At 40.1% G+C, this 19346-nt stretch overlaps 1 protein-coding gene across 2 annotated transcripts in view; it reads left to right on the top strand.

Moving 5' to 3' along the window:
• Nucleotides 1-19346, top strand: part of PTBP3 (polypyrimidine tract binding protein 3) — an 87664-nt gene that overhangs the window by 18137 nt on the left and 50181 nt on the right. For both annotated transcript variants that reach the window (XM_056117318.1, XM_056117317.1), the window contains one exon: nucleotides 16239-16320. In XM_056117318.1, coding sequence (XP_055973293.1) covers nucleotides 16290-16320 — 31 coding nt within the window. In that variant the 5' untranslated portion in view covers nucleotides 16239-16289. The remainder of the gene's footprint in view (nucleotides 1-16238; nucleotides 16321-19346) is intronic.

Genomic DNA, 19346 nt, shown 5'->3' with positions numbered 1-19346 from the left:
AAATCCACGAGTAGTTAGTCTCTGACGACTTTCTCTTGTAGACAGCATTACACTTACGTTGTCACAGTTCATTACTAAAGGAATTAACTGTTTCTGATGTGCCTTCACTAGGCGAGAACTCTAAGGAGTGTGCCCCTTGTTTCCTCCAGATTTTGCCTCGTGTATATTTTTCCCTTTTTACTTGTTTTGCTTTTTGTTCTGTTTCCTCACTGTAACAGGTCTTAGCTGTGAACATAGCATAAGGCCAGCTCCCCTGAGTTCTAGAGCAGCAGTATCCAACTCTCGGTCAGCAGACGAGTGCCATCCCACAGGTGGAAAAAGATTGAAAACTGCTAAAGAATCAAGGAACCTCGGAGTGGTCTTACAGCTAATTAGAATTAGCAGTGACTGCTCACAATTCCCCCTGGCCCCGATCTGGATTGTCATCGTAGTTTCCTAACTAGAGACTGCTTCCCTCCTCAGCCTATTAAAAACGATTGCAAACACATAGACTAAAAAGATACTTTAACAAATAACTCAGGGGCTAGGGAGATAGTTCAAAGAAAGGACTGGAGCACATACCTTGCAAATTACTTTTTATTTTTATTTTTAGGGGGGAGAAGGGGCAACACACTTGATGGTACTTAGGGATTACTCCTGGCTCTGCACTCAGGAATCACTCCTGGCAGTGCTCAGGGGACCATATGAAATGCCAGGGATTGAACCTGGTCAGCTATATGCAAGGTAGGCATTATACCTGCTGTACTATCTCTCCAGCCTTGGGCCTTGCAAATAGTAGCTCTGTTACCACCTGGCCCCACAAATGCACCAACCACCTCATGGAGTGATCAGAGCCCGAAAGCATTGCCGGAGAGTCCCTTCACAAAATAAAATTTAAAAAAAAAAGGAATTAGATAGCTCAAAGGACTATGAGTATGCTTTGCATGCCTGAAACCCAGGTTTTATCAACGTGATCCCTTGTGCACTGCTGGGACTTACCCCTGGACACAGGGAGGAGTGACCTCTAGCTTTGCCGGATGTGGCAGAAAATAAACACCCTAATGTGTCATTTTAATGTTCATGTCTTTCTCTCTCATTTCAAGCGGTAACATTTTAGAATAGTCTTTAAGGCCCTATACACCCTCCTACCCATTTTAAATTCTTCTAGTTTTACTCTCTTTTAATCACAGTTGCTTCCTCATAGTTTTACTGGACATGTTTCATTTCCCTTCTGGTTCTTCTGCCTACAACCTTCTTTCTCCCATACTCTACACGGCTTATTTCTTGTAACTTTTAAGACTTACTATCGTTTTCTCATATTGTTCCTTGACGACTTTCTTCAAAATCATAATTCAGAACATCAGAGTTCTTGCTTACTGGCTAACCACCCCTTCTACCTGTTGTACTGAATGGATTGTGGTAATGCTGTTGAACTTATGGCTTCACATATGGGAGATATGCACACTGCGGTTCTTTCTTTTTTTGACTATACCCAGCAGTTCCGAGAGCTACTCCTGGCTTAGTGCTCAGGGTTCTATGCAGTGCTGGGGATAGAACTTGTATTCCAGCATGCAAAATGTTTGCTCTAGTCCTTTGAGTTTTCTTTCAAGTACCTTTATCCTAAATATTAAAAAAGATTTGTACTTATGACAAAATCATTAAGTGATTTTCTTAATTTGATTATTATTATTATTTCTCTGTATAAATTGTAATCTCCATAAGGGCAGAGACTTTTTTCTTTTAATTAAAATTTCCCCAGAGATTTAGGGCCTGGCATAGTTGGCTTAGTAAATATTTGATGGATTTGTTCAATGAATGAATATTACTGCCAAGACAATTGTAGGTTTTAAATTTGATATGTATAGATTATATCTATGTTGTTTGAAAGTAATAAAATGAGTAGCATTTTGCCTACATATCATTAAAAGGCTTTTGGAGGATAATTTGCTCATCATTAAAGTTACTATTTTATTAATGTTGCTTTAAAATGGAGGCAGTCAAAATTGTTTCGTTAAAACCATATCATAACCGGTATTTTGTTTGTTTGGGGACTGTTCCCAGCAGCGCTCAGGGGGCCTCCGTTCAGCCCTATGCGTAGGAGTCACTCCTACTGGTACTCAGGGTACTGTGTGGTACTTGGATTAAATCTGGGCCTCCTGCATTCAAAGTCATTGCTACAACTCATTAATGAAATTTTGAACATTGCTGCCATTTGAAGAATCTTCCCTATCTTTAACCTTTTTTTTAAGGGTCTCTTTTAGAGATCCTGAGATGGAGCGGGGGGGGGGGGGGGGGGTAATGCGGTGATAAGCTCAGGGTCTCCCACATGTTACTGCCGGAGCATCATCCTTGGCCCTTTTTTGTTCTGTCTTAAACTCTGTCTTGGAAAAGAGCATGGCTACTGCTGAGGAGAGCCACAGAGGGCCTAGGCACATGCTTCACAGGAGGCCGAGGTTCTGTCCCTAGCACCCTTGGGAGTGACACCCCCTCCCCCACACACCCCCAAGCATCAAAGTGGAAGTAGTCATCTTTGCTATCCCCCAGCACAGACACAACCCTCAGAAACAAGAAAGGAGGAAAGAAAGGAGAATGTTGCGAATGAACAATTTGATTGTTGCTCTTTTTCTTTGGGGGAGGCGCGGAAACAAACTTTCGGAAAGATATTTAGGAAGTAGTCACATTAGTTTAACAGATGAAGAGTGTTGATGCGACTCTAAGTCATCTTGCGACTCCGAGTCACTTGTAAGATGTGTTACCAGCAATAAAGTGCTGAGTTTTAGATGTGTTGCTAGTAATGAACAAATGTTAACTAAAAGCTCAGTGTTAAAAGAAACCGGAGATTTTGTGTGTTTCCTCACAGTCAACTCATCTGAAACCCTAACTGAATATTCAGTTTATTCATATATATATTTTTAAGCAATAAGTTAAACCATATTAATAGTATTAGAGTAGTTTTGGGGAAGGAGAATATAAGTGATTCATCAACAAACCATAGTCAGCAAATGTATATGATATAGTGGGACTCTATATAGTGTACTTGCTTTATTTGAGGGCCACCTCTATGGTGTCCAGGGACCCCTCCCAACTTGGTGCTGGGTGCAGGAGATCACTCTTATCAGTGCCCAAGGGATCATGGGGTGCCAGGGATCAAACTCGGGGCTCCAGCTCAGCATATGATGTCAGTTTTATTTCTCTTTATGGCAAGTACGGTAACAGCAGAAATAGCATGTGGTTTTCTGCTTGGGGACGTATGCACAAAGGGTTACTAGGCCCTCTTCTAAAAATTCAGTGGAGAGAGTTTACCTTGGCTTCTCTGTAGAACTTATGTTTTCGTTTGTTTGTTTTGGAGTTTGCTTTCTGCCTGGAAGTGCTCCGGGCTCACTCCTGGCAGGATGGGTGCTGGGGATTGAACCGAGGTCTGCTGCGTGCTAGGTAAACCTACCTACTGTTCTATTGCTCTGGCCCCAGGACTTAGGTATTAACTTTGCTATTTAATCCCCTTTTATTGGAAAAAGTTTTTGAGGGATGTGGAAAATTAGTCTTCTTTAAAAAATGACTCTTAATGGTATCTTGATAAAAGCGAACCATATCTTGAATTCCACGTTTAACTGAAGTTTAGCAGTGAGTTAATGGTTTAGAATTTTACATGTTACTTGAGTGACTGTTTCTCAGTGTGTGAATTTATCATTAATAATCCACTTCAGTGCTAAGCCTAGCCAATTGTTATCAGATTTGTTAATGAAACACTTGATTTTGTGCTGCTTAATCACAGTATCCCTTTTTCTTTGTGGGCCCCATGTATTTAATTATTCTTCAGCAGGAGGGAGCTTCTGTAATTGATACTTGAGGTAGTGAAACTGATTGGTGTGTTGATTTAGCCAAAAGCTAGCAAGTCAACACAGCAACTCCTGCACTTATGTAAATTTGCTTTCTGTCTCTAAGGAGTCTGTTGATCCAGCGCCTTTCATGCCCACCCCGCCATCACCATGATAGCTTCATTATTTGGCTTGTTAAATCCTTTCTTCACTGTTAATTTGTTCACCTGTGTTGTAATCTTCCTCTCTTTCCCTTATTAACAGACAGACTTTCCTTTGTGTTTTTTAAGTCTTTATTCTCCTTATCGAAATTTCATCCATTGCTTAAACCTGAGGTCAGATCTTAAATGATTTTGGAAATACTTTCTTTTGTTTTGTACTGCAGTGTCGGTATAGGCAGTGTTGTGTTTTCATTTTGTTTTTGGGCCACATAAGGTGGTGTATGTATAAAGCCAGGGTTTACTCCTGGATCTATGCTCAGAGATCACTCCTGGCAGGGCTCTGGGGACATATGAGAGGCCAGGGATCAAACCTGGGTCATTGTGAGCACGGTAAGTGTCCTAGCCACTGTACTCTCTCTCTCTCTGGTCCCTAGTCATCTATTTTTAAAGAAGACTTTATGCCTATAAAAGTAAAGATTTGTTATTTATTTAGTTTATTTTCTAATGTAAAATAGTTCATTGTGAGTGTATACTATTTTTAAGGAGAATATTGGCTTCCTCAGAGAGAATCCCATAAAAGAAAGTAAAATAAATTATGCACCCATATCTTCAGCATGAAGTATGCAACATTTGTGTTTAGAAGAACAGCATTTTTTGTTGTTGTTCTCTTTGTTTCTTATTTTTACTAAGACAATGTTATTTTCAAAATGGTTCGTAGTCCATCTGTTTTAGGCATACAATATTCCAACCTCAATCTTACCACCAGCGTGCCCCTCCCACCATCATTATCCCCTGCACACACCCCGCCCCCTTGTCATGCGTATAACAAATTTATTTCATATTGCTTGCTCCAACAAAACTTATGTGAATAGCAAATGGAATTATCAGAAAATACATCAATAAAAGTCAATTTGTGAAGATTGATTGCTGTATGACTTTAGCCTTTGTAAATAAATTCAAGACATTTAATATACCTACTCTCATTTACATAAATAAGTTTTCAACTCTGGCTTCTAAATTTTATTTTGTACTTCTACGTTTTTTTTCCTCCCTTTTTTGGTCACTCCACTTCTCACCCCCACCTTGCCTATATTTGGTAATTATTGTGGTGATTATTATATTGCGTCTTCCCTGTCATAAATAAATCTATTCTGTGATAATATATTCCTCCGCCCCTCTCGGAGAGCCCGGCAAGCTACCGAGAGTATCTCGCCCGCACGGCAGAGCCTGGCAAGCTCCCCGTGACGTATTCGATATGCCAGACACAGTAACAACAAAGTCTCCAATGGAGACGTTACTGGGCCCGCTTGAGCAAATCGATGAACAACGGGAGGACAGTGACAGTGATAATATATTTTAGAGTTCACATGAAAACCTACAAATTTAAAATTGATAAGAGTGAAGAGAATTGGAAAAATTTAAAGGGGAAATTTTGAACAGGCCTATAAAAGTACAAAAGTGTATTATCCTAAGAAAGGGGATATTGGTTTTATATTAGTAAATGTCATAGTACTGGTACTGCTGAAGTGCCTGTATTAATTTTTTTTATTTTATTTTATTTTTGTTTTATATTTGGACCATACTTGGCAATTCTCAGGGCTTACTTCCAGCTCTTAACCCAGGGATCACTCTTGGTGGGCTCAGGGGGGATATCTGGGGTGCCTGGAATTGAACCCAGGTTGGCTGCATGCAAGGCAAACACCTTACCCACTGTCCTATCCCTGACCTTATTGTCTACATTAATAAGTAAAAGATTGCAGTAAAAATCTCTGTGGATATAAAAATCTAATCAGACATAGAACATTCAATATAAATGAGATGCTAATTCATTATTGAAAATCTGTGAAATCCCTAAGCAAGCTAGGAGTAAATGTAAGTTTCTTAATCTACTAACGGGCAACTTTAGCACCATGTGTGAATTCCATCCTCAGTGCTGTAAGCTGGAAAGCTTTTCTTTCCTTTAAAGCAGCTCTTTTAACACTTCTTGCAAAACTGGTTTCAAGACTTTGAATTCCCTAAGCCGTTGTGCTGGAGCAATAGTACGGCCACTTGGGCATGTGGGTGACTCATGTTCAGTCCTTGGTACCACGGAGTGGTCTCCTGTGCCCCGCTAGAGGTAAACCTGAGAACCACCAGGTGTGACCCAAAAAATGAAACACAAAAAAAGAGTGGTATTTTAAAAGTAAAGCGACATTTTTTTCAAGGCGTTTACAAAAGTTTGGTGAAGTAATATGACTTGGGACTTGAACTTTATGTTATAAACTTTGTTTTCTGTAATTTAAAAATGAAATTTAAAATTCTGATTCTCAACTTGCATTTTCAAATGTAGACTGTTTTTTTAAATCATATTCTGAACTTAGTAGACGAAAAGTTAACATTTAGGCCCGTAATTGTTTGAAAAATGAGTTGTTTTGTATGTCGAGTTGTGAACCTCATGTAAAATAGAATTTCCACATATGAAACATTATCACCAAAATTTTATTTTGCTTTTGTTTGGGGGCCACACCTGGCAGTGCTCAGGGGTTAGCCCTTGCTCTCCACTCGGGAATTTCTCCTGGCAGAGCTTGGAGGACCATCCTGGATGCCAGGGTTGGAACCTGGGTTGACTGCATGCAAAGCAAGCATCCTATTCCCTTGCCTCAGGCCCATCATCAGGTATTTTAATTTGCCTTGTCTAAGTAAAGTAAAAGAAAAAGCCTTTATTTCTTAGTACTGTAGGATTTATTTTACTTTTCCTTTTTAAGGCATATCCTTTAAAATTGTTTCCTTTTAATAAGTATTAATAAAATATTATTTTGAAAGCATAGTAAAATGCTTATTGTTTTTGAAAGATCTGAGAGAATTATCAGACTTAGTGATTTTATTTAGAAGGCTTGGCATTGCTCACGGTGGGGTTATTTTTTGTTTTATTTTATTTTTTTTGTCACATCCAGCAATGCTCAGGTGTTACTCCTCGCTCTGCACTCAGAAATAACTCCTGGTGGTGCTCGGGGGACCCTATGGGATGCTGGAAATCGAACCCGGGTCGGCTGCGTGCCAGGCAAACGCCCTCCCCGCTGTGCTATCTCTCCAGCCCCTCATTGCTCACTATTTGCTTTTTACAATAGTTTATATTTTGTATGCTGGTTATATTGAATATGATTGGATATGGAGTTAATTTATAGATGCCATATAAGATTAATTTTTTCCAAACTTGAATATTTGATTACATTTGAAACTAAATCTTTTTCTTTACATGTAAAGTCCGAATTGTACGTCAGAAGATTGTATAATTTTTTTAAATGTGCAAAATTAATACTTTTATTATGCTTGCCTTATTCATCTTTTAATACTTAACTAGAGGACCAGGAGATAGTTAAAGATACTGGACCACATGTTTTGCATGTGGGAGCCCTGGTTTTTATCCTGGGCACTGTGGGGCCCAAAAACCTTGAATGAAGTTAAGCCAACTGTGAAGTTTGGTGGTACATTTCACATTAGACTGCCCTCATTTCTAACACCGGTGTTAAAATTGGGAGATTCCAAAACTCCCTCAAGTACCATACTTTGCTAGAATTTAAGGCGTTCACGGAATACAGTTGTACTCATGTGGAAACATTTTTATAGGAAAGACTGCAGTTAAGTCAGCTGAAGGAAGGAAAAAGGACAGACCTGAGAAAGTACTAAAGAGCTTGCTCCGTGTTCTCCCCGTATCATTGGGACTCATTATTTTCGTAGCATCTGTGTGTCCAGCACGCTGAGAGTATTGTCAAACCAGGAAGCTCATCTGTGCTTTGGTGATTGCGTTCTTTATTAAGTGGCTCCTTCACATTGATTGATTATATTGATTTATAATTGATTGCCTCTGATGCTGATCTCATTCTTTAATCCTTAGCCTGTGGTGTGGCCAGCTTCCACACAGAGGTAACCAAAGCACCCGGGTTGAAAGCAGACACCTCAGGGATGAACTTCCATGGCTTTGGAGATTACTTCCCAGAGCAAGGAGCAGTAGCCAAGCCTTGTTTTTGGCAAGATCAATTTATTTTTTGATGGGAGCCTGACAATTAGTGCTTCTAGGCCCAGCAGTAGACAGTGCTGTGCTCTGCAGCAGTGCTGGGGTCACTGGATCATTCCATGGCAGGGATCATATTTGGCCTTGCATATATGCAAAGCTGTGTTCCCAGCCTGAGGTTAAGCTTTTAACACACAAATCATGAGCCAGATTCTGAGTTACGTTAAAATGAGCCCGTTGTGTTAATTTTTAACAATATTTGGAAGGTGTAAGAATATAGACTTTTTAAAAAAGAATATAGACATTCAAAAAGTGCTGGTTAGTATGGTGACTTAAAACGTTTACTTACTTGCTGCTTTTATAAATTATTGGGGCCAGAGAGGTGGTAAGGCAGATGAGGTAGTTGGCTTGTACGCAGCTGACCTGGATTCAATCTCCGGCACTCCATATGGTTCCTGGAACACCACCAGGAGTGATTCCTGAGTGCAGTCAGAAGCAAGCCCTGAGTACTGTCAGGCATGGCCCCACCCTCCACCCCCAAAAGAGGGAAGAATTGTATATTTCACATTTTCTGGGTAGGATATGAAATGCCATGCTGCTGTGTTCTATAAGATTTGTAGTATAATTCATGGCATTGATAAGCTATAAGGAATACCAGTATTTAATTAGTCCATTAAAAATAATCATGCACTGGGGGCTGGAGTAATAATAGCACAGCGGGTAGGGCGTTTGCCTTGCATGCTGCCAACTCGGGTTCGATTCCCAGCATCTCACATGGTCCCCTGAGCACCACCAGTAATTCTTGAGTGTAGATCCAGGAGTAACCCCTGTGCATCACTAGGTGTGACCCTTTCCCCCCCAAAAAATTACGCACTAGTATTATTAAGACTTTGGGTTTGATATGGCCGGAATAGTAGTACAACAGGTAGAGCATTTGCCTTGCATGTGTCTGACCTAGGTTCCATACCCATCACCCCATATGATTCCCTGAGGATTGCCAGGTGTAGCCCAAAGCACCCCTCCCACCCCACCCCCCCAACAAAAGAAAAATACTTTGAATTTGGTCCTGGAAATTTTAAAAGAAAAATAATTTGGTGGACCTGGAGCAGTAGTACAGCCAGTAGAGCATATGCCATGCATGTGGCGAACCCTGGTTTCCTGGTGCCCCATATGTCCTCCCTGCCCCACCCTACCCCTCACTCCCAAGCCCACTACTTGTGATCATAGTGCAGAGCCAGAGAGCCAGGATAAAGCCCTGAGCACTTCTGGGTATGGCCCAGAAAGAGGAAGTGCAGATGGAGGGGAAGGAAAGAGAGGGAGGGAGGGAGGGAGGATGAGGTAGGAAGAGAGGGAGAAGGGAGAGAGAAGAGATTTGGAGTTGGTTAAAGATAAGTTTGCTTTTCATGTTGTCGAAACATGGTCCCCTGAACACCACCAGAAATTATTTTTTACAGAAGCATCTTTATACTTTTGTGCTTTTTTTTTTTATAGCAAGTAATCAGTTGCCTGCACGTTGACAGGTGCCCTAGACTTAAGAATCTCTAGGGGTGAAGCCTGGTATCTTTTGAAGAGCTGACATGTAATTGTAATGCATAACATTACATTGTACTATGTTCTGGCCTGTGAGGGAATATAATCAAGTATAAGCTACCTCGAAGTAGCCGAGTTAAAAAAAGAAACAACTTTGTGTATATATTTGAGGAGATAAGTGATGACATAAAGGAGGACTATGTTTGTAAACTGTACTCGGGTCCTAGAATTAGATGCATTTTAGTGCTGAAAGAAAATAAAAATTAAGTTCAGCTTTTTTACTTTAGGAGTAGAAAAAAATTTAAGAGTGAGGTAATAATTATCTGTGACCAAAAGGTAGAACTGCATATGTAGTAAAGTAACCCTAGAGACAGGAGAATGGCATATAAAGAGGTAAACATAAATAGGATGCTTGGGAGGCAGGTTGCAAGTAAGGAGTGTTATTGTAAATAGGAGGTCCAGACAAAGATAAACCTTTAATTGCTGCCAGAAAATACTTAGACTTGGTTCAGTCAGCTGTATGGAAAAACTTCACATTAATGGTTGATTGGAAGTTTGGTCAGAAGCAAAGTAAACAGAATTTGTTGAATGAAAGAAATGTGAAGAACTGCTTTTCTCACGTTGAAATTGAGCTGGTGTGTGTGTGTGTGTGTGTGTTAAAGAGACCACAGTCAGCACTTTGGTTTCTTTTTTTTTTTTTCTTTTTTTGGGTCACCCCCGGCGATGCACAGGGGTTACTCCTGGCTCATGCGCTTAGGAATTACTCCTGGCCGTGCTCGGGGAACCATATGGGTGCTGGGAATCGAACCCGGGTGGGCTGCGTGCAAGGCAAAAGCTGTACCCGCTGTGCTGTTGCTCCAGCCCCAGCATTTTGGATTCTTAACCTCACACCTTTTCTGGCACTGTGTTAACCAGCGTAACAGCACATTTACCTTTTAGGTAACCTCAAGAGCCTCCAAGAAAGTGCTTTTCATGAAAATTTCTTTCTAGCATTTTGAAATCACAGAGTAAGAACCTGCTGATTTCTTACAGCAGGAAATGTCTTGAGTTCTCAGAACAAGCTGTTAGTTGACAGCTTAACTGATATTTTCTTGAGGTGATGGTGATGACTATTTTAGTCTATTGATGATGACTGTTTAGCAAGGTTGATGATGACTGTTTAGCAAGAAATGGCTCAGGGGAGTGAATTCTCAGATAAAGTGTCTGGTGGCTTTCTTTCCTTTTTTGAAAAAAGCATTCTATTTTGAGGAAAAATTGGTGGGCTGGAATTGCGTCTCAATGATACAGCGAATGCTTGGCATATAAGGCTCTGGATTTGATCCAGACTACCAAAAAAGAGAAAAACACTAGAGATTCACAGTAAGTTACTAAGATACTAGGACCAGGTCCTGTAAACTCGTCAGGGTTTCACTAAAGTTTATATCTTAGTATAATTATAAATAATACCAAACGAGAAAACTGACAATGCCTTTATATGACTTTTCTTATTTTTGGGGGGACCACACATAACATTGATCAGGGTTTCTCCTCGCTCAGTACCCAAAAGTCCCCCCAGTACCCGAATCAAAACTAGGCCTCCTGCATACAAAATGTGTGCTCTCGCCTGTTGAGCTGTCTCTCCAGGCTGCATGTGTATTCCTCTTATAGTTTGATATATTTACCACCACGATCACCATATATAACTAGTTCCCCTCTGCAAATATTTCCTTAGTGGACTGGTACCTTTTAATATCATACGCCACTCCCTTTGAGCCTGACCATTGTCACTCCTTGGCGACCACTATTCTCTTTCCTACCCGTGTAATTTTTTTTAATGTTGTATAAAAGGAAATCAACCATGAGTTTTCTTTTGAGCATGTGATCTTTTGAAATTGCCGTGTACACGTATCACTAGATGAGTCACTGTGCCATTTTATATTCCTTTTGGCATTGTAAGAGATCCAATACCTTCCACATTCTTCTCTGCATAGTATTGTTCCCATCTTGTTTGCTTGTTTTGGGAGAGCCTGGCAAGCTACCCGTGGCGTATTCGATATGTCAAAAATAGTAACAATAACAGGTCTCATTCCCCTGACCCTGAAAGAGCCTCCAATATGGCAGCGTTAGGAAAGACGAGTAAGGAGAGGCTGCTAAAATCTCAGGGCTGACGCACACTCTAGGGGTAAAGGCAGCTCAGATAGAGAAGGGAGCACCAAATAAAGGGTGTTGGGAAGATCCACCCAGGATGGGAGATGCATGCTGAAAGTAGACTATAGACCGAACATGATTGCCACTCAATTCCTCTCTTGCAAACCACAGCACCCAAAAGGAGAGAGAGAACTAAAGGAAATGCCCTGCCACAAGAGGCAGGGTGGGATGGGGGGTGGGGGATGGGAGGGATACTGGGTTTAGTGGTGGTGGAGAATGGGCACTGGTGGAGGGATGGGTACTCGATCATTGTATAACTGAAACCCAAGCACAAAAATTTGTAAGTCTACAACTGTACCTCATAGTGTTTCACTAATAACAATTTAAAAAATAAATAAAGATAAAACAAAATCTCAGGACTGGGAAAAATGGAGACAGAGACAGTACTGGCGCCCGCTTGAGTCAATCGATGGGATGACAGTGATACAGTGTTTGTGGGAGCCACAGCTGGTGGTGCTCAGGACTCACTCCTGTTTCTGCACTCAGCAGTCATTCCTAGTGGTACTTGGGGGTGGAGGGCTGGGGATCAAACCCAGGTCAGCCGCATGTGAGTCAGGTCACTGCTGGCTATACTATCTCTCTGGCCCCTGTAGTCACTGTTTTTTTTTTAATTGAAGTGCTTGAATGGTTTTGCTTTGCATTGTCTTTTTTATTTGCATTTTCTAATGTCTTATCTTTTTCTTTGAGAACTTCTATTCATACTCTGTGCCTGTTTTTATTGTTGACTTATAAGAGTTTCTGTGGTCTGGGAGCCAGAGGTATGTCTCAAGTGGTAAAGCATGTGCCTTCTTTGTGTAAGACCCTCTGTAATACACTCTTAAAAAAAAAAATTCTGTGTTCAGGATACTAGTTCCTTGTCAGATGATTTATAAACACTCCCACCTCCCAACACCACCAACCCCCACCGTTCCTGGCTTGTGATATCTTTTGTGATATCTTTTCTTAGTGATATCTTTGAAGTTTAAACGTTTTTATTTTGAACTTGTTACCTATTCAATTTTTTTTTTGGCTTTTTGGGGTCACACCCAGTGTTGCTCAGGGTTTACTCCTGGCTCTGCCTTCAGGGATCACTCTTGGCTGGCTTGAGGGACCAAATGGGGTGCTAGGAATTGAACCTCAGTTGGTTGGGTACAAGGACAAGTGCCCTGCCTGCTGTGCGGTCACTCCTGCCCTATTACCTATTTTATTGGTAAATCTGCTTTTTCTTGTTATAGTGATGTTAACAAATCTTTTTTAATGGTGGGAACATTTGGGGAACACCAGTGATGCCCAGGAGTTACTCCTGACTCTGCACTCAGGAATCACTTCTAGTATTGCTCAGGGGACCATATGGGATTTTGGGGATCAAACCTGCATCAGCTGCATGCAAGGCAAGCACCTTACCCTCTGTACTACCTCCACGGTCCAATAAGCTATTTCCTAACCCCCCAAATATGAAGAATTATTTCTATTTTATGCTAGTATTTGAGATTTTAACTTGGCATTTCTTTGATTACCATCAAATAGAACTTCTTTTCATTTTTATTGAATGTGGTACTGATAATTTAGATAAAACTTAGAAAAACATTTTGTGTTCACTTACAGCATTGATAGTTGTGTAGAGTTATATTGGGAATCAGGCTAGAAGAGTTATCTTTGGAATGTGATTTTGTTTCAGATGGTAAGAGAGAAAAAGAAACTTGTGTAAGCAGAAACTACAAAAGAGTTATAAGTGTTTGGGATGTGCTTTTGTTGTTCCTGCTTGAATATATATTAGAGGCCAGGTTAATTTCTCATAAGTCAAACCTTAACCACCAGTATGGCCCCCAAACCAAACCAAAACAAAACTAAAACTCTTTATTGGTTCTGTACATTGCAGATAGCTTTCTTCCACTCTCTGACTTGCCATTCGTCTTATAATGTCTTATTAAAAATATATTTTAAAATAAATTTTGTGTAAGTAGTAGTATTGGGGCAAACACCCCACTTTTCATACCCCAAATTATGGGGCAAATTATGAGGATATTCTTTTCTGTTATTGTCTAGACTCTTTATTTTTATTTTTCAATCTTCACTACCTAAAATTAATATTCAGTTGACAAGTTCAGAGATAAAGCTAAAATGATCTGTTTGTAAGTTCAAATCAACTCATTTTGTACATAAAAGCATTGATCCTAAGCTTGCCATGTGTCAAAGGTGTGTCTGCTAGTAACACCTACTTTACCAGATTTCTCATTTATTAAACATGTTAGGTATCTTCAGTTTTTTGCTGCATTTAAAAATCAATTCCTTTTATAAAATCTTTTCATCTATCTTTGGCTGTTAGTATATCCATGTCATACTTGAAAGACCTATGCTTTAAGTAAGATAAAAATCTTGGTCTTTCTAGGGATATTGAGAGTTTTGGTTTTATTTCATCTTTTACACTTACTTAATTTCTTCCTCATGGCCGACCCGAGTTCGATTCCTCAGTCCCTCTCGGAGAGCCCGGCAAGCTACGAGAGTATCTCGCCCGCACGGCAGAGCCTGGCAAGCCATCCGTGACGTATTCGATATGCCAGACACAGTAACAACAAAGTCTCCAATGGAGACGTTACTGGGCCCGCTCGAGCAAATCGATGAACAACCGGAGGACAGTGACAGTGCCAGTGTCCCAAGCTGTCTCTATAAGCTAGAGTAAGAACTACAGGGATATTTAAATGGGCAATCATTTTTTAAGTTTTCTCTTTATGTAGGTTTATAACTTTTATTTATTTTTATTTAACCACCATGACATACATAGTCACACAGTTGCGCCAACACTAGCCCCTTCACCATGTACATTTCCCACCACCATCCCCTGCCTTGATGGCAGACACTTTTCCTCCTCTCTCTCTCCCTCTCCCCGTCTCTTCCCTAACTCCCACTTCTTCCTCTCCCCGTTTGGGCATTATGGTTTGCAGTACAGGTACTGACAGATCATCGTGTACCTCTTTTCAGCGCTTAGTTCTTGTCTAGCGTGGTCATTTCCAACTATCATTGTCATAGTGGCCCCTTCTCTATCCTAACTGCCCTCTCTAATTGGGCAATCTTTAAGTAATTGAATTTCTCTTATGCAAATACATTGGTGGTTTGTTTGCCTTTCTTCAACAAAGACTAAAACTCTCTCATTACTGAAGTGATACTTACCTCTAAACACTAAATTTGTGTTGTAGGAGCCAAAGAGATAAATGGACTGGGATACATGTTTTGCTTGCAGGCGACCAGGGTTAGATCCTCAACACTGCCTGTGTTCTCCTAAGCACTGCCAGAAATTATCCCTGAGCACTTTCCCCAAACAAAAAATATATAAAATAAAACAAATACCTCTTGAAGCATTATTATTTTAGTATTTGTAGCATGGTTTTATCATTCAGCTGGTGAAAAATTTGTTCTTAAAAAAATTGATCATGCTGGGAGGGATGGGGGTGGGAGGGATATTATCCTGGTGGTGGAAAATGGGCACTGGTGGAGGGATGGGTATTTGATCATTGTATAATCGAAACCCAAGCACAAAAAATTGTAAATCTGCAACTGTACCTCATGGTGTTTCACTAAAAATAATTAAAAAAAAAAGTCGATCATGCTAGTAAATAGAGTAATATTTGAAATAGATTGATTTTTAATATTTAATTTTATATTATCCTTCCTAAATGAATTTTTTTGCATTTGTAATAGCTATTACAAAAAAAACTGTCTCATATGATTCTAGGATTTCAATAGTTTAGTTTTGGGATTGGTCAAAATTCTTACATGAAATAAATGATACTTTAAGAAAGAATACAGGGAGTGGCCAGAGTGATAGTACAGTGGGTAAGGTGATTATTGCCTTGCATGCTTCCTACTTGGGGCCTGACACCAGACATGATCCCTGAGTGCCGAACCAGGAGTAAGCCCTGAGAACCACTGGGTGTGAATTCCCTCTCCACAAAAGATAAAAAGTTGAAATTTTTTCCTCACAAATTATTTGCATGCACATTTATGCTACAAAAATGACATCAGAATGCAGCCTCTAAGTGTAATTTCTGGCACTTCCACTGCAGTGTCTCAGAGAACAGCATTTTGAATAAAGAGAGTTATATTAACAGTTCCGTTTTTTGTTTATTTAAGTATATAGTAGTCAGTTGGGTGTGTAGTAATTTGTCTTTACTGTAGAAATATAGTTTACTGCTACCTTTAGATACTGTGGTTCTAGTCAACAGTGGTTTTTAGAGGATCGAAAATCACTGATTGTCACAGTGGTTATTGATTTGTGGCCTGGAGTTTCTCTATAAATATCTTGATATTCAGGTGAACTTGTATTTTTAACTTAATTTTGTTTGTTTTAGTTTTGGGGCCTCAGCCTGCTGGGTATAGAGCCAGCTTACTCTTGGCTCTATACTTAAGGGTTGCTCTTGGCAGTACTCAGGCGACCAGGGCACTGGTCCTATGTGGTACTGAAGATCAGGCCTCATTCAAAGCAAGCATCTTCCCCACTGGAATCTCTTTCTGGACAGTACCGTTTACTTATTTAGCAGAAAGTGTTGACTGTTATCTAAAACTGACTTTAATAACAGAATGTTGCTTCTTGCCTTTCAGCGGGGATCTGATGAGCTTCTTTCTTCTGGCATCATTAACGGACCTTTTACCATGAACAGTTCTAACCCAGCAAGTGTGTATGGTGAGTTTTCCAAACCTGAAATGTTTGCTTTACTTGTGTTTGCGCGCGCACACACACACACACACACACGCACACACACTTGTTTGTTTTTGAACTACAGCTTTCAGTGTAGTTCAACTACAACTCCTGGCAAGTTGCTCTGGGTTGTTTTCCTTGGCACTTGGAACAAGAGCACTTGCTCTTTGAGCTAACTCTGGATCCTCCAACTTTTTTTCTTTTAACAACATTCTTAGTTTTCTCGTCCTATAAACTTGTTGAAATCCCACTGTAACATAGCTAGAGAAGGTTTAGTCTCCTTATTAAATCATGCTCTCTACCCCAGTCATATTTTAATTATTAATATTGGAATAGATAAACAATTTCTATTAGTGCCATATTTTGATACTAATAGAACGACTTCCCAAATGCTTTTTATAAATTCGTTTGGATTTATTCCAGTGTATTCAATTGGAATGATTTGATATGAAATCATTAATGGGAAATACTTGATTTTCTAATATTAGTAGATGACATAACTCACATAACCGGGGCACGGGGAGCTCAGAGGCGTGGAGCACAGGCATTGCATAGGAGAGGTTCCAAGTTATAATCCCCAGAACAGTATAGGTCCTCAAGCACTATGTCCACCCAAATTCCCCAACAGCACTGGGGAGGCCCAAGATCCCAAAACAAAATAGCTGGCATAATTGAATTCTTTGAAGAATTCTGATGATAAAGTATTTTGTTGTTTCCAATACTGCTCACTGTCACTTGCTCACATATGAGGAAGTTTGCAAGTGAAATTAAGAATTTTGAATTGAACTGGCACGATAATGCAAAGATTGAAAGTGCTTGCCTATCATGTGGCTTCGTCTGCCATCCTGGTTGTAATCCTGGCACCACACATGGTTCCCTGGGCACAGCCTGTGCGGTCCAAAAACCAGACGACCGAACAAACATACAAAGATGTATGATTTTGCTGCAAGATGTCAACTGAAATGATGATAAACAGAATTGTATTTCATATGCATTTGGCCTGTAAGTCTGATGTTGTCACTGGCAACCTGTTAAACAGAATAGGAAGTAGGTTGCATATTGGTAGTAGGAACTAGGAGTTAAACTTTGCTGCTTGCATCACGTTCAACTTTATTATTTAAATTTTTTGTTTCTGTGTTTGGGGTCACACAAGGCTCTGTGCTCAGGAATTACTCCTGATGATTCTTGGAGGACCATATGGGATGCCAGGGATTGAACCTGACTCCTCCTTGTGCAAGGCAAGCGCACTACCTACTATACTATCTCTCCAGCCCCAGTTTTATTTATTTATTTATTTATTTATTTTCTTTTTGGGTCACACCCGGCGATGCCCAGGGGTTCCTCCTGGCTCATGCACTCAGGAATTGCTCCTGGTGGTGCTCAGGGGACCATATGGGGTGCTGGGAATCGAACCTGTGTTGGCCATGTTGGCTGCGTGCAAGGCAAACACCCTACCTGCTGTTCTATCGCTCCAGCCCCAGTTTTATTATTTTTAATCAAAAATTTCTGAATGTCGCTTGTGAAAGATGTGTAATTTCTCACCTGTTGACTTTCAGATTTAAGCACTCTTCATGTAATTTATAAATTATTAGATAAGAGGATGGCAAAAATTGTTAGAGAATTGGATCTGCAAAGTCTATTCTGTTTTAATTTAATGCAGTTACTAATAGCTTTTTTTTTTTTTGTAAAGATATAAACTACAGGATACTGGAACAATGGTGTTAAATTTTGTATTGTCCTAGGCATACTGGGAAGATGATCTTTCTAATTAGCTGTTACTTAACTAATTATTAATTTTCCTTTTATGTTGTTATTGACATACCTTCTTTCATGGACTTTAAATACTCTTCTAAAAAACTTTACAAAGTTGTTCATAATACAGTTATTATGGTCTCTCGATATTTCAACACCAGTTCAAACACCAGAGTGACCGTCCCTCCACTATTCTCTCTATTTTCACAATCACTCCCCAAGCCTGTCTCCTTAGCAGGCATACAATAATTTATATTTATATGTTAGAACTAAATGGCTAAAGGATTTCTCAAAAATACTTCAGTCAACGAGGTTGTGAGTCATTAAGCCCTCTTATACTGTGTTTCTGAGTTCCTGTAAAAGCAAGACCTAAAAGCTCTATTTTCTGACAAACACAGGATGATCTCATTTATCTGAGGTATATAGAATACTGGATAAGGAAATTTATTATAGTTAAAGGTGGGTGCCTAGATCACTCATTACTCCACTGTAGGAGAAGGGCAGAGAAGGAAAGAAATCAAGGTGGGAAGAGAACAGGAAGTAACGGGTGAACAGGCCTCAGGGCTTCAGTTATACCGGTGATATGGGTGAGTGGTGTAACCATATATCCAAAACACAGACTCAACAAAACTAAAAACAAGAAATCTAAGGTGGAACCACTGAAACCTTGTAACCTTCCTGTCAGAATGACAGTTGACATCACTAACATGTTGTTAAAGGTTGAGCCCTGTGTGCTTATTTACATACATATATATTTATGTAAATACTTATATATGAATATATATATAAATATAAAATGTATATGTCTGTAAAAAAAATTTCCCTCTCAGATTGGTTGCCTCCTACTTTAAATTCCATCAAATGTGGTGCGGTACTATTGGAGTGTGGGTGGTGTGAGGTATGAGTTGAGTTGTTGTGCGGCCACAAATGTGGGTGAGCCCTCCAGAAATACGTTCACTTCTAGGTGAGGCCTCCCCCGAGCATGTGGAGGGCCGTGAGCCTGGCAGCAGTTGAGTTCTGGAGGTTTTTTGCTGCCGGGGCTGGATCCCTTGGAGTGGGGAGGGGTCTCACCCGCCCCCCTCTGGGATGCCCAGAGTGAAGCAGTCTGGCAAGGGGTGTGGTGGCATGGATATGATGTGTGTCATGTTATGCTCCCTTCCTGGAGAGAAGGACAATGTGACCTGTTTCAGGTACTTTTTTAGAAGAATCATTCGAGTTTTCTTTGTCATCTGCGAATGTTAATAGTTCAATGTCTTTTT

Source organism: Sorex fumeus, unplaced genomic scaffold (assembly GCF_029834395.1).
Source record: "Sorex fumeus unplaced genomic scaffold, SorFum_2.1 ptg000034l, whole genome shotgun sequence".
NCBI lineage: Eukaryota > Metazoa > Chordata > Mammalia > Eulipotyphla > Soricidae > Sorex > Sorex fumeus.
This window is presented reverse-complemented; position numbering and strand designations above follow the sequence as displayed.